We start from the raw sequence: 24575 nt of genomic DNA, 5'->3' as shown, positions 1-24575 counted from the left end.
GTTTGTTGAGAACCACACAGTTTACCCCTTGATATCTGGGTACTAACAAATGCAGAGACCAGAGACCCAGTTGATCAGGTAGCAATCAACATCTCCCACCAAGTGAATGAAAGCTCTGTGGTCTATTTACTACATATGCAAGGCTGGCTGTGGCACAACAGGTCCCAGCCAGACCTTAAATAGCTCCATTCATCACAACGTTTTGCAGTGATTTTCACATATGCTGCTAGGTATTTCTATATTGTGGAGCCTGGATTTAGCATTGCATCCACAGTATACCAATAATAAGGTCTGGAGCACTTCCTAGCACTGCAGCCTAGCCACAAGCCGTAGTTTCATCTCTCCCTGTGTAGTGTTAGTCAAACTGTCTACCTTACAGCCTCATAGGAGCCCAGATGCAGCACGGCCCTAGAGTTATTTAGTCTCCAATTTCTCTGCTATACTAAGTTACCAGGTCCTCCCCATTTGCTTTAGAGGTCCCTGGTTTCCCCTCTACGCAGCGTTTCGCTAGGGTAACTAGCTCATCAGGAGGATATTGATATGGGAAACGATGTCTCTGCAGTTAAAACTGCAATTCCCGTGCCCCTGATGGTGGGACACGGTACCTCTGTACAAATGCATATGGTTATCTAAATCACAAGAGGACTTTTCATGAGTTGGGGCACATGCAGTTTTATGTATGGCTAGAAAGCCGACAGTGCACTGAATTCAGCACACTGTCAGCTTTCATGATCTGTGCCCCAGGTGAAGAGTTATCGGTGCCGGTACCGTAGCTCTTCACTGTCAGAAGGGCGTTCCTGATAGTCAGTCAGGAACGTCCTTCACAACAGCACCTTTAGCGCTGTACTGTGAGAGCGGGGAGGAACGCCTCCCCCAGTACTCATCCATAGACGAGTACTATCGGGAGAGGAAGGAGGCGTTCCTCCCCGCTCTTACAGTACAGCGCTATAGGTGCTGTTGTGAAGGAAGTCCCTGACTGACTGTCAGGAACGCCCTTCTGACTGTGAAGAGCTACGGTAGCGGCACTGATAGCTCTTCACCTAAGGCACAGATCGTGAAAGCTGTGCACTGTCAGCTTTCCAGCGGTATATAAAACCGCATGTGCCCCAACTCCTGAAATGTCCTCTTTAAGATTCTTTCCAGTGAAATATTTTCTTAGCTTTCCTTATTCTTCATTAAAGTGACATTTTGTCTTTTCTTTTAAATTCCTCCAATTTTTTCACAATTACTGAATGATGGGGGGATCTCAACTGTTACTGAAGAAGTAGGAAACTCTGGAACAAGTGAAGATGAGAACTCAAAAGGCAAAGAAAATGTTCAAAATGATACAGTGCAGAGTGATCGCCCAGGTAAGGTTTTTTTGTTTGTTTTTTTAAACATGGAAATTTTATCCCCTTCCTGCTGCAGCAAATATTTAAGGTTTTATTTTATCACCCCCACCTTCCATAAGCCATAACTATTATGTCTCTTCTCATCCTTATCTTTTATTAGGCTTTTCATCTCAATAGCATCTCATATCTGTTTTTAGCCTCACACACAGAAGTCTATGGAGAGTGGAAGGGGGAGTAGGAGGCTGTTATTTGATTTATTGCCTAGTCTGTGCAGTGAGACTCTTGTCTAGAATATACAGTAGTGTCAGAGCTCTCATTCTCTTATTGTATTGTATAAAAGCTAGAGTTGTTTGTGTCTTTTCTAGCACCCTCGTCCCTTTTTTCTCCATAGACTTCTATGTAAAAAGTAGTTCAGTGGAGAATGAAAAATATTTCTTTATACAATATATTACAAAGACATTTGCATTCACCTACACTATTCATTTATGAAATGCTGCTCCATAACTGGAGTTACACTATAATGCCACTATTTAATCGTCCGTGGTAAGTTGTTTGTGGGGTAAAGTAGGAAAAAGGACCAGAAATTCTTCCAGTGTAGTTTAGGTTTTGTATTTACAATAGTAACTGTGTGGTAAGAATGACTTGCTGCCTTTACAGTACCTTTAAGGTGGTGCCATATTTATATACAATTTGTTATATTATGCTGACATGGCCATATGGGGACTTGTTTTCTGCAGGACAAGTTTTATTTTTGATACCACAATTTAATTCTTCCATACAATGTATTGTGAGTTGGTAAATGTTGGTTGCTGTTCGGTAAAAATAGCGTGTTGTCTTTATTCTGCAAGTCAATGAAATATGCCTGCTCCAAACTTATTTAGATTGTGTTTTGTTTTACTACTTATAGAAGAATAAAATGTCTCTTTATAATAAAATTATCTTTTCATTGCCATATTCTGACATACATATCTTTTCTTATATTTCCATCTATGGGTCATTTTTTAATAAATTTTTAAAAAATATTTGCAATTGTGTAAAAGTTTGTCTCTTCAGTTTCAGATGATTACCAAAAAGAAGAGAAACCAAAGAAGAAGAAAATAGGAGAAGAAAATAATAAAGGCACAGATCAAGTTCCCCAGGGTGAGATCCTTAGTATTAATGTTTCTCCAGTGAGTCGTGTTTGGGGCATAGAATAATTCCTGACCCATGGCGGACTATCCTGGTGTTATCCTTTTAAACACCCAGCCAGATCATGGATGAACTGTGATCTCCTAGGCCATAATCCTTAATCACATACTAAGCTTGAGAAAGCGCCGAGTTTGGCGCGAAACGGCTGTTGCCCATGCCATTGTATGTCCCGATTTGTTTTAATCATCATGTTCTAATAAAGAAACCTCTTCGGCTGGGTGAGTGCCCCCCTTACTTTTTTTTTCTTCTACAAGCTTCATATTCCTTGTCTTTTTCGGGTTGTTGAGCACCACCCTGAAGATTCATATCTGACCATATACATGAGTATGATGTTTGAGATATACCTACACCAAAAAAAATCTTTTTGATTCTAAGCGATAGTGCCACTTTTTTTTGGGACTGTTATTAAAATCTTTATTCACTTTTCTATAAAGAAGACTTGACCCTTCAGGGGGCGCCTTCTTAGACTAAAAAGGAAATGGGTCAACATTTTTTAAAGTTCGTTTATTAAAACCAGATAGTGAAGTCTATCACATTTTTGTAATCTTTTTTCTTTTCTAATTGTAGATTTTTTATTGTATTTTCTGCACATGATTATGTGGATAGCCATCCTGTCTGAGGGTCTCTCTCTACTCTGGTAACAACATTTAGTGATATGCTTTACAGCAATCTCATGGGCATAGGCAGTAATAATCTGGAGCCGACTCATTAAGGTCTATAGGAGAGTTTTCTAGACATGCCCTGTGCAGAGAGGGAGAGGAAATAAGCTGTGACCTCATCTATTGTGATAGGGTGATTGATAATATGGGCCATTATTGGGGTTGAGACGATCTTGAGATTTCAGGATCGATTTTTAAAATCTGATTTCCGATAATTTTTCAGCCGATCCCGATTGTGAAATTTGCTCGATTGCCAATCAGAGACCGATCTTTTCCGATCCCGATCACTCAACCCTAGTCAATACTTCTCTATGGGAAAAGTCACTTTTAGGGTTGAGCCGATCTTGCAATTTCAAAATCCGATTTCCGATCACTTTCCAGCCGATCCCGATCGTGAAATTTACTCGATTGCAGATCAGGATCCGATCTTTTCCGATCCCGATCGCTCAACCCTAGCCATTATTTTAAGAGCTAAACCACAAATTTCTCTTCTGGTGTTATACAGACCAGTGCCTAATGGATTTCAGATTTCCTCCTGGCTTCAGTCTATTCTCTATATGACATTGTATATGTTAATGTCTGACTGCATCATATCTTATGGCAACTCTTATTGGGAGCCGCAAATAAGGCCTATTAGATGAAGCCTAGTTCTTGAATACTAAGGTCTGTTACTATGAAATAACCATGTACTGATCGTTGAGGTCAGAAGATCTCGCACATGCCAGTGCTTTGTTTTAGACTATAGATAGTGACACAAAATATTGTTATATGTTTAACATTAAAACTTGGTTTAAAAAAAAATAGGTCATTTTTGGTAGCAAATTTCCTTTAAGTTTTTGTCAGGTCAAATATTTCCTTATCATATCATCTATTCTTTACTAAAGTGCCTTTTGGTCTTTTCAATAACTGACTGATTCTGTAACATGGAATGACTTGAATTACAATTACTGTGTTTATAATGTGCTAAGCTTATATCTTCTAGGTAAGAATGATGGGGTAACCTCAGCGAGTACGGAAGTAATAGTGGAATCTGATATAGATAAAGATAAGAAATCAAAAGGTGGAGAAAATGCACAAAATGATACAAAGGAGAGTGATCGCCCAGGTAAGGATTTTGTTTGTTTTCTTAAATCAGGACATTTTATCCCCTTCCTGCTGCAAGAAATGTTTAAGGATTATTTTATCATCCTCACCTTCCATAAGCCATAACTATTGTGTTTATTCTCATCCTTATCTTTAATTAGGCTTTTTATCTCAATAGTATCTCATATCTATTTTTAGCCTCACACACAGAAGTCTATGGAGAGTAGGAGGCTGTTATTTCATTTATTGCCTAGTGCTGTGCATGGAAAGAATATGCAAATCTGTCTTCCATTAGGAAGTCAGTGCCTCAATCATGCAGCCCATTAGAGGGCGCTCCCTAAGGATATGCAAATCTGTCTTCCATGATGTCATTAGGAAGACAGAGCCTCAGTCATACAGCCCAATAGAGGGCGCTCCTTTTAACATCATGCCCGACCTTCCCAGAGGCCTTTGTTGCAATGATGTGGGATTTTACCAAGTACAGTCTCTCAGCCAAGGATAGTTGTTTCGATGTTATTGCATCTCTTCAGCCCGGCGGAGAGAAGACTGACTTGGCAGAGGTGAGAGGCTTATAGACAGGGTTAGGGGAATATCATCACTCCTTAGGAAGAGACCACCATTTAGGTGTGTGGAGTCTTATTAAGCCGTTTGCGCTCCACTTTGCAGTGGAACATGGGAAGAATATGCAAATCTGTCTTCCATGATGTAATTAGGAAGTCAGGACCCTCCGAATGGACTACCGAACGCATTTGCAAGCAGTGTGCAGTGAAAGAACAGGGACACCATAGACTATAATGGGTTCCGCGTGTCGGTCGCAAGCTGCTCGCACGAATCATGCAGGCAGGAAAGTAGATTGTGAAGTACCTTCCTGTCCACATGTTCCCTGCGAAGATCTGGCGGCAAGCACATGGACCCACGGATGGAGGGGGGTCCCCATGTGGTCTCCCCCAAACGGAATACCAACGCAGATGTGAGCGAGGCCTTATTTGTGTTTTTTGTGGCACCCCCCCTTCTCTCTCTATAGACGTCTACATAAAAAGTAGTTAAGTGAGGAAAGAAACATATTTCTTTAAAATGCTATATTACAAAGTTTCTTCACCTACACTATTCATTTAATAAATGACGTTCCATAAGTGGAGGTACGCTATAGTGCCACTATTTAAACTTCCTTAAGTTATTTGTGGTGTAAAGTAGATAAAAATGACCAGTAATTCTTCCAGTGTAGTTTAGGGTTTGTTTTTACAATAGTAATTCTACAGTAACAATGCTTTTACAGTGCAGTACTATTAAAGCGGTGCCATATTTATTTAGATTTTTATATTATGCTACTGTGCTTACATGGCCATATGAGGACTTGGCTGCTCCAAATTTATTTACATTGTGTTTTATTTTACTACTTATAGAAAAATGAAATCTCTCTTCATAAGTAAATTAGTGTTTCATTGCCATATTCTGACACGCATATCTGTTCTTATATTTCCATCTATGGACCTTTGTGGCCTCATTTTTTTAAAATACATTTTTAATAAATATTTGCCATTGTCTAAAAGGTTGCCTTTTCAATTTCAGATGATGGCCAAAAAGCAGTGAAATTAAAGGGTGAAGAAAATAAAAATGGCGCAGATCAAGTTCCCCAGGGTGAGATCCTTAGTATTAATTTTTCCTCAGTGAGTCGTGTCTGGAGCATAGAATAATCCCTAAACACAACTGAGTGAGAAACAGAGAGAGAGAACAGGGAGCAGATACTGGAGGTGTATAATGGCCAATTTGAGGTTAACAGTAGAGATGAGTGAACAGTAAAACGTTCGAGGTTCGATATTCGTTTCGAGTAGCCCCTCAATATTCGACTACTCGAATCGAATATCGAACCCTATTATAGTCTATGGGGGGAAAATGCTCGTTTCAGGGGTAGGCAACGTTCGATCAAATTATACTTACCAAGTCCACGAGTGAGGGTCGGGCTGGATCCTCCGAGCAGTCTTCTCCTTGCAGCGTCCCCGCGGCGTCTTCCGGGTCTGAATTCACTCTGCCAGGCATCCGGGCCTGGGCAGAGCCGACTGCGCATGCCCGCACTACAAGCGGACATGTGCAGTTGGCTCTGCCCAGGCCCAATGCCTGGCACAGTGAATGAAGAGCCGGAAGACACCGCGGGGATGCTGCACGGAGAAGACTTCTAAAGGTAGGAGAAGAACCAGTGTTGATTGGCTGACTGTATAGCATTCGGCCAATCAATGTTGGTTCTGCATCGAACTTTTCCATTCGAATAGCGAGTGGTACTCGATCGAGTACGAGTATTTTGAATACTGTAGTATTCGATCGAATACCTACTCGATCGGGTACTACTCACTCATCTCTAGTGAACCGTACTGCATGTAAAAAATGAAAGCGGGTTTTGACACCTACAAGTGATCTCTGACATGAAGCACCACAATGCAATTTTTTAATCATAAACTGATGCACTGAATGACATGTGAATCACAAATCCTGTAAATAAATTGTAATAAACTTCTATCTTTCAGGACATAAATTCGATAACAGTGATGGAAGTTTCCTCAGTCTTTTTGGACGAGTGAAAAAACCTGGAATAAAAGGAGATAAGGAGTTAAAAGACAGAGTTAATAGAAATTCTTCACCGCTGTTTGATCGCTGGGGTAAGGTCAACTTTTTTAGATAACCTGGAAAGTTTAACTCCTTCCCTGCAGCAATTTCTTTTTAAAAATTTTTATTTTATCATCCTCAATTTCAATAAGACAAAACTATTTTACTTTTCTATTAACATAGCCATATGAGGGTCTGTTCTCTGCAGGACACGTTGTATTTTTAAGGTCCCAACAAAGGGGCAGTTTTCAATACAGACAATGTGGCCTTATTTCCTGGAATGCACTTTGTTCAGAGACCCCAACTCACAGTATAATGGTAATCTATGATGTTGTGAGTCACTACATGACCGCAAGTCTGGTCTCCTATACTGTAATCACTATGGGACCGTAGTAAGGCCGTGACTCTTAGCTTCATAAATAACTATGATACGATATGATACTGTGAATACAGGTCTCTGGACACAGTGCGGGCCCGGAAAAAAAGATGCTATACGTACTATATTTTCAGGATTGGAACTGCCTGTACTCAAGGATCCTGTACAGTGGCATAACTACTGGGGTAGCAGGGGTAGCGGCTGCCACAGGGCCCGGGACATTAGGGGCCTGGCGACAGCCGCTACCGCTGCAGGTTTTTTTCTTTCCTTAATAGGCCGTTACCGTCTGGAGTTACTCCACCCGGTAACAGACCCTATTTACTTACCGATCCTGGCAGTGGCCGGGATCGGTAAGTAACGCCACGGGCCCCACAAACATCATTATTATACTCAGGGGTCTTTTCAGAGCCCCGAGTATAATGATCGGAGGTCCAGGGGAGGTAAGAGAACATTAAAAACCGTGTTACTTACCTTTCTGCGCTCCGGGCACGTTCGAGCCTACTTCTGGACGATCCCTGACGTCACATGACCCGAGACGCAGGTCCCAGTTATGTGACATCCCGGATGTCATTGAAGATGGCCAACACCATCAAGGACTGCAGAGGAGTCGGAGATAGGTAAGTAACCTTTTTTTTTGTTTTTTATGTTTGTACCCCCTCTTGGTCTCCGATTATTATACTCTGGGGTCTGAATATAATAATTGTTCATGGGTGTACACAGTGGGCATAATACTGGGTGCAGGGGCCACTATGGGACATAATACTGTGTTTAGGGGCCACTATGGGACATAATACTGGGTGCAGGGGCCACTATGGGGGATAATACTGTGTGTAGGGGCCACTATGGGACATAATACTGTGTGCAGGGGCCACTATGGGGCATAATAGTGTGTATAGGGGCCACTATGGAGAATAATAAAGAGCGCAGGAACGTGTGTGTGTGTGTGGGGGGGGGGGGGGCTTTCGGTTGGGGCCTTCAACGAGCGTCGTTCAGAGGGGGGGGCCATGTCAAAAGTTCACCAGGGGGCCCCGCCTTTCCTAGTTACGCCACTAATCCTGTATGTCATTGTTTAAAGGCTATGTACACCTTTGATCAGTCCTCTTTTTATTATTGCATTGTGTATATTATTGCCTATAAGACATTTTTTAAATAGGGTTTATTAAAGAGGACCTTTCATCAGATTGGGCACAGGCAGTTTTATATACTGCTGGAAAACTGACAGTGCGCTGAATTCAGCGCACTGTCGGCTTTCCCGATCTGTGCCCGGTGTAAAGCGCTATCGGTCCCGGTAAAGTAGCGCTTTACAGTCAGAAGGGCGTTTCTGACAGTTAGCCAGGAACGTCCTTCTGCCTCGCGGCGCCTATCGCACTGTGCTCTAAGACTGGGGAGTAACGTCCCCTCCCCTCCTGATAATACTCATCTATGGACGAGCTGTGTAAGCAGAGGGAGGAGGCATTCCTCCCCGCTCACACTGTACAGTGCGATAGGCGCTGCTGGGTAGAAGGGCGTCCCTGGCTGACTGTCAGAAACACCCTTCTGACTGTAAAGAGCTACGGTGTTCAAAAAGATGGGTGTAGGTAAGAGGAATTACAAAGTGCACCACATTTATGTTTGGCGTGCACCATATTTTACCCCACTGTGCCAGCCGATCACTGTTAGCATGATATGTACCTGTATATTTTGTGTATTGTATATAACCCCCAAATGTAAAGCACCATGGAATTAATGGTGCTATATATATAAATAAATAAATAATAATAATATTTTTCCCTGCAGAATGTTAGTGTAAAGTGAAACAGCTGCTGTTCGGGGACAGCAGGGCTCCCGGTAGTGTTTACATAGTAAGGCTCGGTCATCTGCTTATGCCTGGTCATGTTCTATCCTTTATAACCTTATAGTTTAGGTTAATATTAATGAATGCAGTTCATAGAGAAAGACTGGGCACTCACCACAAAGCGTTCGATAAAAGTAAGGTTGAGCTTGAAGAAGTGCAACTCGCACAAAACGGTCGTCGCTCGTTCCATTCAGGCGTGCCTCCTCCCGTCTTTTTGCATGGAAATTTGAAATAAAGTCTGGATTACTTTTATTAAACGCTTTGTGGTGAGGGCCCAGTTTTTCTCTACGAACTGCCTTTATACTCTTTTAAACTGTAGAGCACCACTGAAGATAAACATAAGCGTATCCTACGGTCCAACATTAGCTGTATTTTTTGTCTAATACTGAACAGTAGTGCCACCTTCTTTTGCAATTTTTCAGTGGATGCCGAAAAAGAGGAGAAACCAAAGGGTGAAGAAAATAAACAGGTCACAGTTCATGTTTCCCAGGGTAAAATCCTTAGGGTCCTCTTAGGGTCGGTGCTTTTCCAGGAGTTATCTTTGAGACATAGGCATGGGAAGTTTAGATTTGATTTTAGAGCAGTTTTTGAACTTACAGTTGAAACGTGTTAAATAAATTTATTTCGCCTATAAAACACTATCTAAAAACAGCAGTTTTTTTTCCAGTGCATTTTTGATTCACTTTCAAAGCACCACAATTGCTCTGTATAAACGCACCCTTAAAACTGCACTATCCTATATTTTTCACCCAGTCACCCCCAACCAGCACATATTAAAATTCACCTTTTACCATTACCTAGCACAAACAGTAAATTGACCACCACCATGCTCCTTTAGGGTCAGTTCACACGTGAAAACCGCCTAGCTTATTTGTGCGAGGTAAAAAACCTCGAGGAGTTTTTTTGACGCTGTTTTTTGCATTCCACGCGGTTTTTGACGAGGTTTTTGACGCGGTTTTCGCTAGCGGTTTTCGCTAGGGTTTTTTTTTCCTATATGTGCTATAGAAACTGCAGGCGAAAACCGCGCGTTTTTTTGCAAAAAACCGCGCGGTTTTGTGTGCAAAAAAACGCGCGGTTTTTTACCGCGCGGTTTTCGCCTCCCATTCACTTCTATGCAATTCTTCAGGCGTTTTCCGCCTGAAGAAAGGTCATGTCGCTTCTTCAGGCGGAAAACGCTAGGAGGAAAAAAAAAGCTAGTGGTCTACATAGACCACCATGTTAAAGGAGAGGTTTTTGAAGCGAATTCCGCTGTCAAAAACCTCCCCTTTGCCCACGTGTGAACTAGCCCTTAGTTTCCTCCACTCAGTATAACAGTCCCCAGGGACCACTACACACATTATAATGGACTTCAGTGGCCTCTACACACATTATGATGGCCCCCACATACAATATGATTCCCATAGACTTCTCTATACATTATAATGGTACCCGAGACCCCTACACACATTATAATGGATTGCAGTGGCCCTTACACGCATTATGATGGCCCCCAGTGGCCCTTACATACAATATAATGATTCCCATACTTCTACATACATTATAATGGTCCCTACTGGCCCCACACAAGAAAATCATACTTACCCATCCCCAGTCCCATGCAGTTTTTGGTTCGATGCAGACGGCCTCCATCACTAGACATCACTAGTAGCAGCCTGAATGGCGGAGCAGGAGGTTAAATGATTCTGCAGATGCAGATATACATGTGTGTTCACCTTCTCTTGTTGGAAATTGCTACTATATACTCTGTATGTCACTTTGTATTATCAATCTATATCTAGATGAAGAAATATACATTGGATTACAAATATTGCATATAAATTCTGAATGTCTTTTAATTCCTAAAATTAGGTAAAACTGATGTTCCCAAAGGAAAAGGGAAAACTAGTGGAAGAAAAAACTATTTGTCACTCAAGAGATCCAAGGACAAGACGTTCCTCTCTGCATTTTGTAAGATCAAGCCTTGTTTTCTCGAAAATAGTAAAAAGACATTTTTAGATATTGGTCACAAGCAAAATTCTGAGTCTCTCCATGTATAAGTGATGTAATATACAGTCAAGTCACTTTATACTGTAGGTCTATATTCTATATTATATGTCTGATCAACAAAATTGGGTTTCTAAACTATTAGTTCATTATCCATTTTATTATTCCATATTTCAGCATCACACTAATATCCAATTGTGCATAGACTGGATTTTTCAAGTAGTAAATGGAAATCTCTTTTTCCTTGTGGCATCCATTAGGGGACTGTAAGGTTATAAATAGAGATGAGCGAACACTAAAATGTTTGGGGTTTGAAATCCGATTCGAACAGCCGCTCACTGTTCGACTGTTCGAACGGGTTTCGAACCCCATTATAGTCTATGGGGGGAAATGCTCGTTTCAGGCGTACGCAACATTCGATCAAATTCTACTTACCAAGTCCATGAGTGAGGGTTGGGCTGGATTCTTCTCCCTGCGCAGCGTCCCCGCGTCCTCTACCGGCCTTGAATTCACTCTGCTAGGCATCGGGCCTGGGCAGAGCCGACTGCGCATGCCCACACTACAAGCGGACATGCGCAATCGGCTCTGCCCAGGCCCGATGCCTGGCAGAGTGAATTCAGAGCTGGAAGAGGACGCGAGAGCGCTGTGCAGGGAGAAGACTTCTAAAGGTAGGAGAAGAACCAGCGTTGATTGGCAATGTATAGCATTCTGCCAATCAACGCTGGTTCTGCATCGAATCTTAACTTCGAACGGCTAGTAGTACTCGATCGAATATGAGTATTTTTAATACTGTAGTATTCGATCGAACACTTACTCGATCGAGTACTTCTCGCTCATCTCTAGACTTTACTCTTCATGATTGCAGAAAACAAGACAGTAATAGATGGATGTGAGAAATATTATCAATAACTCAAATTGAGACACTATCCTGTCTTGGAAAGGGACTCTACTCTTTGCCAGTTACAGATGCCTGCCTTGGGTTGCTAACTTAGATGACAAAACCTTCACTTTTTTTTTTTTTTATTGTAGATTGTGAGCCCCACATAGAGCTCACAATGTACATTTTTCCCTATCAGTATGTCTTTGGAATATGGGATGGAAATCCATGCAAACACGGGGAGAACATACAAACTCCTTGCAGATGGTTTTTTGCCCTTGGTGTGATTCAAACTGAGGACTCCAGCGCTGCAAGGCTGCAGTGGCCCCTAAACATTCAACTTCTTATGGCCTTCTCCATCAACTTCAGTTCTCACCATGCTTTAGAGAGCACTGATTCTGGTGCTGATCAGCTCTGCTACATTTGAGATTGGACCACAATGGAGACTGCTGTGGACCAATCTTAGACTCCGCCTCCTCCGGCAGAACCAACATTGATTGGCCGAATGCTGTACATTGTATGGCATTCGGCCAATCAACGCTGGTCAATGCATTCCTATGAAAAAAGTCAGCTCCCGCATAACGCAAGCTGACAGGGATCCCGACGAGATAGAGCCCCAAAGAGCTGTTTGAATAGCATTCTCACCTAAATGAAGGTAATCCCTAGCTAACCCTGCCTGTACATCTATCCCTGTCTCACAGTCACATAGTTCGCAGTCTCAAATGAACCGAACCTGAAATCCACCATTTGTATAAAGTGGTTTCCTTTTCTAATTTTTTAATAACTTTTTCTGATTTTTTTTCGATGCCTATGTTGTCGTAGTTCCTGTCCCACCTCCCCTGCACAGTTATTGGTGCAAAAAAAGCGCCAGGGAAGGTGGGAGGGGATACAAATTTTTAGTGCATTTGCCTCATGGTATTCGATTAGAATTGAATATCTGGAGCAGCCTGATATTCGAGTGAACGCCGTTCGCTCATCACTACATGGGATTAATATAATAATGTCCAAAGCCATGGAAATAATATGATAATGTTGCATATTTTCTGCACAAAGCTTTCATTTGGAATATATATATATATTAGAGATGAGCGAACAGTAAAATGTTCGAGGTTTGATATTCGTTTCGAGTAGCCCCTCAAAATTCGACTACTCGAATCGAATATCGAACCCTATTATAGTCTATGGGGGGAAAATGCTCGTTTCAGGGGTAGGCAACGTTCGATCAAATTATACTTACCAAGTCCACGAGTGAGGGTCGGGCTGGATCCTCCGAGAAGTCTTCTCCTTGCAGCGTCCCCGCAGCGTCTTCCGGCTCTTCATTCACTCTGCCAGGCAGAGTGAATTCAGAGCCGGAAGACGCTGAGGGGAAGCTGCACGGAGAAGACTTCTAAAGGTAGGAGAAGAACCAGCGTTGTTTGGCCGACTGTATAACATTCGGCCAATCAATGCTGGTTCTGCATCGAACTTTTACATTCAAACAGCGAGTGGTACTCGATCGAGTACAAGTATTTTGAATACTGTAGTATTCGATCGAATACCTACTCGATCGAGTACTACTCGCTCATCTCTAATATATATACTGTGTATATATATATATATATATATATATATATATATATGTATAACCTTATTTTCTTATATTTTGCAGCGACCCCGGTGAGTATAGTGGTCTCCTATATATCTGCCAAGGCTACTGTAAGTAAAATCATTTAGACATGCTTTATTGTATAAGTTATACTCAGAAGAATAACTACAAATGGGAGAACCAATTTGTTAAGAGCTGTCCTGGACTGGCTTAGCATCACCGTCTCGGCAGCCCGGCATGGGAAGCGAGCGGTGGATTGGGGAGGCCCTGTGGACACAGCGCTGCTCCAGCGGCCGCCCCTCACACTTAGCAGAGAGCAGGTCCTCTCCCTGCCTGCTCTCTGCCTGCTAACAATGCTCGCTCCACTCCGCCCCGCCCCCTCCACCCGTCCCCTCCTCCTCTGCTAGGGCCCGCCCCCTCCTCTCCGGCTTTCTGACGAACGCCTCAGGCGGCACAACCCTAGGTTCACCCCTGACTGCAGGATTGTTGCACTTTCTGAGAATTAATGTTTCTTTCAGCTTGGTTTATCATATTGTTCCATTCATGTTGCCACAGCTGCCACCACTCAGCCAGACATGTCCTGTGGCCTGATCCATCACATTTCACTACACCACAGTGTTGGAATGAAAAAAAAAATAAATTGATGACTGCTCCCATAAAGGGATAATTTTGGTCACTTTGCAACTAGGCTCACAGTCCATTATTGTATGCCAAATGACAACAAGCCAGTAGCACTTATAAGTCATCAAAATGAGTAAATTTTTGTAATGTAACCACCACGTGTCTAAAAATAATCATAGACAAGCAACTTTTTCCCCAAAATGAGTAATTTTTGGAGCTTTTAAATGTTAAAAATCTAGTGCAGTGCATGGTTAAAGTTCGTATCCTCTGTTTATCATCCATTTTGCCATAGACATCCGAACCCGAAATTAAATCAATCTTGAGAGGTTCACCCATTTCTAAGGGTAACGTTACAAATAACACATTATCTACAGTTGTGGCCGAAAGTTTTGAGACAGCGCTTGCTGCTTCAGTATTTTTCACTCTTTAGCCAGAAGTTTCTATGGTTATTCAAGTGAAATTATTCTGCCGATTTATTTGTACATTTCTAGGAACAAGGACCCAAGAGGGAGTTATGAAAGCAGATGCTCCAGAGCTGATATTTATTGAGGAATAGAAGTCTCTACTTGTCAGACTATGGATTCTCCCACATTTTTGCATCCTCCCCACTCATGAACACACCATTATCTCTATATCGGGTTTATCGTTGTTTATTGTTCTTTTTCATCAGATCGGCACAAAGTCTATTGGAATCTTCTCCAGATCATCAGAGCGTGAATATTCCTGGCTGACGACACTCCTGGAATCAGAGGATTTCAGGAACCATGTCCAGACTGTGCAGTCCTATTATATTTCGAATGAAGGATCCCAGTTCTACAATGGTGTGTCACAGTGCAAATTTGGGATCCTGTATCACACCAAGAAAAGAGGGAGAATCAATGTGACGGATGTAACAGACTCTCTGTATGACGAGGAGCTGGAGTATCTCTCCTCTGTGCTTGGTAAGAGCTAATGCTTGAAATTCATTTTAGCAATCGCCTATGAAATCTATGCAGAACCTTCGTTTTAATCATAGGGAATGGAATAATTATAAAAAATGTACAGTATTACCTTTGATCTGGTGTGGGGTCCAATTTCAGACACTCCAAAGCATCCTGGTCCTCTCACCGCGTACCATCCACAGCTCCGTACTTTGGTTGTGGCTGTGTAGAGCACTACAACTCTCTTGGATTGAGCTGCAGTACCAGACACAGCCACTAGAAAATTATACACTCACCGGAGGGTGGAGGTTCCATCTATAAACTTATTCACGGGGTTCCTGGGAGCAGTGGAGTAACTAGGAATGGCAGGGCCCCGTGGCGAACTTTTGACATGCCCCCCCCCCCAACCGACACCGAAGACCTCAAACGACCCCCTCCTACAGCATTACTGCGCGCTCTATTATACCCCATAGTGGCCCCTTCTCACAGTATTATCCCCCATAGTGGCCCCTCCACACAGTATTATCCCCCATAGTGACCCCTCCACACAGTATTATCCCCCATAGTGGCCCCTCCACACAGTATTATACCCCATAGTGGCCCCTCCACACAGTATTATCCCCCATAGTGGCCCCTGCACACAGTATTATCCCCCATAGTGGCCCCTGCACACAGTATTATCCCCCATAGTGGCCTCTGAACACAGTATTATGCCCCATAGTGGCCCCTCCACACAGTATTATCCCCCATAGTGGCCCCTCCACACAGTATTATACCCCATAGTGGCCCTTCCACACAGTATTATCCCCCATAGTGGCCCCTGCACACAGTATTATCCCCCATAGTGGCCTCTGAACACAGTATTATGCCCCATAGTGGCCCCTCCACACAGTATTATCCCCCATAGTGGCCCCTCCACACAGTATTATACCCCATAGTGGCCCTTCCACACAGTATTATCCCCCATAGTGGCCCCTGCACACAGTATTATCCCCCATAGTGGCCCCTACACACAGTATTATCCCCCATAGTGGCCCCTGCACACAGTATTATTCCCCATAGTGACCCCTCCACACAGTATTATCCCCCATAGTGGCCCCTGCACACAGTATTATCCCCCATAGTGGCCCCTCCACACAGTATTATACCCCATAGTGGCCCCTCCACACAGTATTATCCCCCATAGTGGCCCCTGCACACAGTATTATCCCCCATAGTGGCCCCTGCACACAGTATTATCCCCCATAGTGGCCTCTGAACACAGTATTATGCCCCATAGTGGCCCCTCCACACAGTATTATCCCCCATAGTGGCCCCTCCACACAGTATTATACCCCATAGTGGCCCTTCCACACAGTATTATCCCCCATAGTGGCCCCTGCACACAGTATTATCCCCCATAGTGGCCCCTGCACACAGTATTATCCCCCATAGTGGCCCCTGCACACAGTATTATTCCCCATAGTGACCCCTCCACACAGTATTATCCCCCATAGTGGCCCCTGCACACAGTATTATCCCCCATAGTGGCCCCTGCACACAGTATTATCCCCCATAGTGGCCCCTGCACACAGTATTATTCCCCACAGTGGCCTCTGCACACAGTATTATCCCCCATAGTTGCCCCTGCACACAGTATTATGTCCCTTAGTGGCCCCTGCACACAGTATTATGTCCCACTGTGGACACCCATGAACAATTATTATACTCTCGGTTCTTTTCAGACCTCAGAGTATAATAATCGGAGACCCAGGGGGAGAAAAACATAAAAAAACTCTGTTACTCACCTATCTCCCGTCTCCTACATTGTCGGCCTCCGAAGTAGTCCATCTTCAATGACGTCAGATATCACATGACCCGGGACGCAGGCTGGGGTCATGAGACATCAGACAACTAGGCTGAAGCCTGCCCGGATCGTGGAGAGGTAAGTAACAGTGTTTTTTTTATGTTTCTTACCCCTCCCGGGCCGCTGATTGTTATATTCGGGGGTCTGAAAAGCCTCTGCTGCTGCTGCTACGGCGGTAGTTACGCCACTGCCTGGAAGTCAAACTCCAACCTCTCTGATATTGAGGATAGCTTACCAATGTTGTAGACTGAGACACCATTTCTACAATTCTAAATGTGTGGTCTGATCTGTAGTAATTCTCTTCTGTATCCCAAACAGGAAAGAAGAACGTGGTTGTGATTATCGATGATGTGGACGACACCAGTGATGAAATGAAGAAAAAGTTCCTCACCGCTCAGCACAGCATAGCGAGACTTGCTCAAGATCTAATATTTGTTAAGCACTTGTCAGCGGAGGAGAAGATGAAGCAAATGGAAGATGCTGTAAAAAAAGTCTTACTCTGAAAATAATAAGAAATTTTAACAATAAATGTAGTAATTATACTCTAATAATTAGCTCCAATACCTTCCATGACAGGTTATAAAGCAGAGGCTGTCCAATAAAAGCAGATGTGATAGAGTAAGAAAAACATTCTAAGCTATAGTGATTGAGAACCTCGCACACAAGAGCTTACAATCAGACTGAGAGACAGTAGCATACATTTCACTGCTGTCACTCACACAATACAATATGTGCCTGCAATACAATGCTCTGTGATCTAACAGTGTTGAGTTGAAATTGTGACAAACACCTCTGTGTATTATCTCCTATCTCTCTCTAGTCCTAACACTACACTAATCCCTAGAACCCCCCACACTGTATTATCTGTATATTATCTCCTATCTCTCTCTAGTCCTAACACTACACTAATCCCCAGAACTCCTACACTGTATTATCTATATATTATCTCCTAACTCTCTCATTACTAACACTGCAATAATCCCCAGAACCCCAACATCGTATTATCAGTGGATTATCTCCTATCTCTCTCCAGTCCTAACACTACTCTAATCCCCAGAATCCCCCTCCCCCACTGTATTATTTCTCCCATCTCTCTCATTTCTAACTCTATAATCTCCAGGAACCAGAAAAAAAAATACAAATACTAAACAATTCACACAATAGGAAAAGAGTCATTTTACAACCCTGGAATGCTCAAATTAAGAAAGTTCATTGATTACTCAAATCACCCAGAATCATAAACCATATAACCTAAAACAATAGTAGAGCTGAACAGTACACTGGGGCACTCTCCTCAATGGCGCAAACACAGATGATAGATGCAAGACAGTTTTTGGATAACGCGTTTCGGGGTTTGGCGTAATAAGAACACACCCCTTTGTCAGATCTCCGGATATGAGGTGCAACAGAGTACTATGTAGAAAGCACAATATGCTTTTGGCGCCAAGAGAAGCAGCCTATATAGCGTTGGTATTGTGTAAAACAATAGTACATTGAGATGGGCCATAAGTGCCAGCCATAAATTTAATCAATTCCTGCTCATATTATAACTTAGTAATGTGTGACAACGCAAATCCCACAGTTTTGTTAAGCCACATCTCTATGGTACAACCAATGCGGCGTTCACACTTGCTCCACTGTCCGTCTGCCGTGATTCCACCTAAATCCTCGGGAAAAACTACATAAAGGCCACCGGTGTCTATATGCAGCTTCTCCAACGTGAAACCGGTTTGTTTTGCACAGACACAAGTCGAGTCATTAAGTTTTCCCAGTTTTTTCTGGTAAAATTAAGGGCCTCGGCTTATATTCGGGTCTGCTTATACTCGAGTATATACGAGTATATAGTACATTATAAAACTACAGAGTAGAAAACAGAATTGTTGACTAATTTCAGTAAAAGGAAAAATTATGTTTTTGTACTGTGTGAGCCAGTGGGTATGAAATATAAAAACAAAAAACCTGAGAGTCTTCAGTAGTTGATACCTTTTTTAATGGCTAACTAATAGGGTTGAGCGATAGGGATCGGGAAAGATCGGATCCCGATCAGTGATCAAGCATACAAGTAAACATTCATCAATTCACAATCACAAGGTCCAGCCATACAACCATGTGTCAGATTCAACCCCTCCTGGAGTGTGTTAATGTAATGTAGTCTAATGTAGTGTATTTAATAATATGCACCAAATGCCCCATTGAAAATCTGTATGTAGGAGAGACTGGTCAGAAACTTAGAATGCGAATGAACTCACACTGCCACACAATTAGAGAGAAAAGAATGGACCTTCCCGTACCAAAACATTTTTGCAACCAAGATCATAATATCACCAATGACATGAAAATTTTGGTTTTAAGAGGAAACTTCAAATCAAAGAAAGACAGAAGGATTTATGAGTACAAGTTGATGACCCGGTTTAACACACTCCAAGAGGGGTTGAATCAGTCAGATGGTTTTATGACCTCTTATAGGAATCATCACTGATCAAAAGCAGCCATAAGGAACACTCATTGAGCTGATAAATACTTTGTGCACTGATGAATTGTTTACTTGTAAGTACCAATGACCATCCGCCCTCCCACCTAACATTCTACTCCTATGTGCCTCTTTTTACATAAATATGCATCCTTCAGAAATAGTTTTTATACTATACATGGGGAAGAGGTCTGGAGCCTCGAAAGCTTGTAATCTGTGATCATTATTAGTGATTAAAAAAGCTATCAACTTCTGAAGACTCTCAAGTTTCTTGTTTTTCATTTTAGTAAACAATTTAAAGTGTAACTAGACGTTCACACAACTTTTGATTTTCTACCAATATTCGTGTCATTAATATATTTTATAATACACTTTAATAACACATTTTGGCTCCTTTTTGTGAAATCCTGCACTTTTTCATTCTTTCCCTTGCTTCTGTATTGAGAGTTGTTCCTGCTAGAGATGAGCGAACACTAAAATGTCCGGGGTTCGAAATCCGATTTGAACAGCCGCTCACTGTTCGACTGTTTGAACGGATTTCAAACCCCATTATAGTCTATGGGGGAAAATGCTTGTTTCAGGGGTACGCAAAATTCGATAACCTTATACTTACCAAGTCCATGAGTGACGGTCGGGCTGGATTCTTCTCCCTGCGCAGCATCCCCGAGTCTTCTTCCGGCTGGAATTCTTTCTGCCTAGGCATCGGGGCCTAGGCAGAGCCGACCGCACATGTGCGGTCGGCTCTGCCCGGCCGACGCCTGAGCAGAGCCGACTGCACATGCGAGGGCATGCCTGCGCATGCGCAGTTGGCTCTGCCTAGGCCGGATGCCTAGGCAGAGTGAATTCCACCCAAAAGAAGACGCGGGGATGCAGCGCGGAGAAGACTTCAGAAAGGTAATAGAAGAACCAGCGTTGATTGGCAGAATGTATCGCATTCTGCTAATCAATGCTGGTTCTGCATCGAACCTTAAACTTTGAACAGCTAGTAGTGTTCGATCGAGTACGAGTATTTCAAATACCGTAGTATTCAGTCGAACACCTACTCGATCGAGTACTACTCACTCATCTCTAGTTCCAGCCTCTTACTGAGTAACTGTGTAATGAGTACAGGCTTTGTAGTTCTACTAGCGGTGACTCGAATATTCCAAATTGCTAAGTTCGGAGGAACCCAAATGTCCGTCTTGAGTAGGTGATAGCGGGACCACCACTGATAATAGCAGTTTCACTATCACAGAGGAGCCATTGCCATTATTGAGTTCAATGTCTCCTGTGATTGGCCAATTTCAATTTAGAGCCAGAGTCGGTGCTTTTGTGCTAAATTCAAATGGCCAAAGTGTCTATCCATAGCGAGGCCATCACTGACAGCAGCGGCGATAGATCCGATATCATTTTCTTTTTTTAATAGCGTCTTATGATTGGTCCACAGAAGCGCCAGGTTTCTAGTAGTCCTAGTTATTGTCTCTCCACAATAATGCTACAGGATAGCAGAAGTAGCAAATTATGGCGTTAACTCAAGCCAAGCCTATATGTCCCACCTAAGGAGATCCTCCTGAATTGCACCAGCGTTCCTTCCCAGTAATTAAATTAGGCACCACGTACAAATGATTTTGCTTAAAACAAAGAGTTATCGACATGGAGGAAAGGGATGTAACTATTCCAGTTCCCTGTTTAAATAAATAGTAACAACAAACGGAGCAATCATGTAAACCTCCGATACTATTTAAAGGGATTCTACCATTAAACTACCTTTTTTTTCTAATGAACACGTCGGTATAGCCTTAAGAAAGGCTATTCATCTCCTACCTTTAGAAGTGGTCTCCGCCGCGCCGTTCTGTAGAAATACCGGTTTTAACCGGTATGCAAATGAGCTCTCCACAGCAATGAGGGCGGGCCCCAGCGCTGAAACACCAATAGTGCGTCCCCATTGCTGCCCAGAGCTCTTTCCTGCGCTGCCTCCTTCTTCTGCAGCAACTCCGCCTCTTCTGGCTTCTCTTGCTCTAGTAGTTCGATACAGGAGCATAGAGAGGCCACCCCAAAATGGCCGCCGGCCAGCTCCTGTATTGAACTGCAAGAGCGGCTACCCCAAAATGGCCGCCGCCCGGCTCCTGTATTGAGCTGCAAGAGCAGCTACCCAAAAATGGCCGCCAGCCATTTTTGGGTAGCCGCTCTTGCAGATAACAGATAATAGTTAACAGAGTGATAAACAGGTAGACCAGTGGAGAGGCGTATAGATAAAAAAAAGCCAATATACCGGTGGTTAAAACCTGACTCTTTAAAGATGTCAAACTACAGTCTCTACGCGTTTCCCTCTAATTGCAAGAGATCATCAGGAGACTTCCTAGGTAATTTTTCGCCAAGTGGTAGTAAACAGACCAAATAGTTAAACTGCTCCTAGATAAATTGATAATGGTGGTAACAACGATCGTACCCCCCCCCAACCCCCCCCCCCCCCCCCACCTAGATGGTAGGCATGGGTACTTCGATTACCCGAGCCTACCATCTAGGCGGGGAAAATGGCGGTAAGCAAAATCATTTGTACGTGGTGCTTAATTTAATTAGTGGGGAGGAATGCTGGTTCAATTCAGGAGGATCTCCTACATATAGGCTTAGCTTGAGTTAACGCCAGAATTTGCTTCTTCTGCTATCCTGTAACATTATTGTGGAGAGACAATAACTAGGAGAGTTGGGTGTTCCAACTATTTTTAATCAAGGAGCCACTGAGCATGTGCGGATAGTTAGATCCCGTGCTCAGGGAGGCTTACATAGGACGCTGCACATGTGGAACAGTGTTATACACACACAGATGTCTACAGAAGGCTCTCCTTCCATAGATTAGGAAAACCAGTTGGGAGGTAGGCACCAAAACCATTTCTACCGTTTTTTTCATGGAACTATGAAGTTTTCTTATTGAGTACTATGAGATTTGGAATGAGTTAATACCTATATGGAATGATTTATGCAAATGCAGCCCTGTTTCCCAGTACATGGGTATCTGGGTGCATATAAGTTTTGACCTCCTTGATAGGAATCCATGTAATATATATTCAACCCTGTGCCAATATTCTTGTAATTAATGGGCTTAGAGCCTCGAGTTATGTCCCTGTAACAGAGATACGGAATGTTTTTTTTGTTTTTTTTCTTAAATGTCATGTGTTGGTTGTTATCGAAATAAAGCTACGTGTGATTTAAGAATAAGTGTGAATATGTGATTCTTGGAATAAGCGCGGCGCCTTTCGTTCTGGTCGTTCTTCTGCAATTTATCATCCCCTAGAGGGCTCCAGCTGCTGTACATTTCTTCATTTTCACCACTGTCTACGTTATCCAAGTGCTCCAGAAGACTTCTTTATCAGATAACAGACTCAGTGCCTAATATTAAAGTAAAGCCACTAAAACTTACTCATTCGCATGGAGACAAGAGAAGTCATAGAAGTACACACCAAAACCAGGAGAGAACGTAATATACAAATTCACGAGACAAAATGGAATCCAGGAAATAAGCCAAGGGTCACAAATCCAAATGGTAATGTCAAAGCTGAATCAGGAGGCAAATAGAGAATTCAAGGAGCAAGCCAGAGGTCAGTAAGCAGCAGATACAGGGACAGCGGGGGTCATTGGGGGGGATCCTGTTCTCCAATGCCTGTGATCAGAGAGGACTCTGATCACAGGCATTAGCTCTGGGTCTCCGCTGTACATTACAATGACTGCGCTGCATCTTTAAAGACCCGACATCTGCTATACTATTACGGTGGACGTCCTCTGTAATATTCTACTATCCTCCACAGTTTCCATTACTTTAAACATATTTGCAAATATGGAAAACCTGCTCTGTAAACCTTCTACCAGGTCACTAATAAAGATATTAAAAAGAATAGCACCCAATATTGACCCCTGTGAGAACCCACCGGTGTCTGTAACCCCTCCAATGCTGACCCCATTGTTGACTGTGACCCCTTCAATACTGACCACTGTGACAACATACTGTGACTGTGACCTCCTAGGTGATGTCAAGGACTCTTAGGGACCACTGAGGTTTGTGATTTGGTCTCAGTGGTCATGTCACTTTATTGCAAGTGTCTCGGTCACCCAGTAGACCAGAAGATGCTTGAAGAGACCTTGTTTATACATCATTGTTTACCCCATAGGATTAGTCTGCAAGTTATAGGTGTATTATTTATTACTAACCAAATCAGAGAAAACATAGTAAAAAATATTACAAAATGATTTCAATTCATCAAAAATTCACAAGTGCTATTGTAGCTAGAGGCTTTATATACAGACTACATATGCGAAGCAACATAATAGGGGAATGCAGAGTATAACTGTGTTCTTAAGGTGCGACTATCCTAATAATAATAATAATCTTGAAACAAAAAAATGGAAAACTAACAAGAAACTTATTTCAGGCTTTTTGTAGCTCACTTTGTTATTGGCACACATGAGCTTGAGTTCCTTGGTGTCAATTGAGAAGATGATATTGAACTCAACCCTACACCGATGTTGGGCATGTGCTCATCTCCTATAACTATATCTTTTCTATTATCACACAGGACATATCATCATCATAGCCCAATAGGTTCTTACTGAATCTTCCCGTAAGTAATAGACCCAAGTGATTACTACAAAATGACCATCCATCTGACGTTGCCGTCTTCTGCAACATCATTGGGGCTTATTGATAGGTAACAGCATAGTCCACTGGAGGATCCCTGGTATGTTGGTAGGCAAGTGCACCTACGTAACTGAGGGGACAAATATATTGCAAATCTAGAGACCTGCAAAAGGCAGGACAGAAGCATCATACAGCACGCCATACACATGGGCCTCTGATGTCACACATTGGGCTTGTTTTTTATTTTAAGCAATGAGGCAACTTTTCTTTTTCTTCTCCTTTCTATGCTTTGTTCTCCTTTCTTTCGGAAATCTCATGTCTTCCTCTCTTCTCTTTTCCTCAAATTCCATCATTGCTTGTTGTCTTCTCCATCCTTCCTCTCCCCTCTCCAGTTCAGCCTCGTATATACATCCCAGGAGGAATCTCTTCCTTTGATCCCAGTCTTTCTGGAGGTTTCTTTCTTGTTCCAGACAGAATTTGACATTTGTCAGGGCTTTGTGAATAATCCTCAGGATATCTCTGTTTCTTCCCTCAGTCTTGATCTGATCTTCCTCTGTGTAGTTCTCTATAGATATAACATGCTCGGCTCCCATAA

General features: G+C 42.7%; 1 protein-coding gene across 1 annotated transcript in view; it reads left to right on the top strand.

Moving 5' to 3' along the window:
* The window catches only part of LOC142217205 (uncharacterized), a 56501-nt gene extending 39097 nt beyond the window's left edge, over positions 1 to 17404 (top strand). The window contains exons 9-16 of the mRNA XM_075285393.1: positions 1263 to 1349; positions 2385 to 2471; positions 4161 to 4283; positions 5831 to 5899; positions 6781 to 6912; positions 10918 to 11099; positions 14806 to 15076; positions 17220 to 17404. Coding sequence (XP_075141494.1) covers positions 1263 to 1349; positions 2385 to 2471; positions 4161 to 4283; positions 5831 to 5899; positions 6781 to 6912; positions 10918 to 11099; positions 14806 to 15076; positions 17220 to 17404 — 1136 coding nt within the window. The remainder of the gene's footprint in view (positions 1 to 1262; positions 1350 to 2384; positions 2472 to 4160; positions 4284 to 5830; positions 5900 to 6780; positions 6913 to 10917; positions 11100 to 14805; positions 15077 to 17219) is intronic.
* The last annotated feature ends 7171 nt before the right edge of the window (positions 17405 to 24575 follow it).

This window comes from Leptodactylus fuscus, chromosome 8 (assembly GCF_031893055.1).
Source record: "Leptodactylus fuscus isolate aLepFus1 chromosome 8, aLepFus1.hap2, whole genome shotgun sequence".
NCBI classification, from domain to species: Eukaryota; Metazoa; Chordata; class Amphibia; order Anura; family Leptodactylidae; genus Leptodactylus; species Leptodactylus fuscus.
The sequence above is the reverse complement of the archived record's forward strand: the minus strand, read 5'-3'. Positions and strand labels throughout refer to the sequence as shown.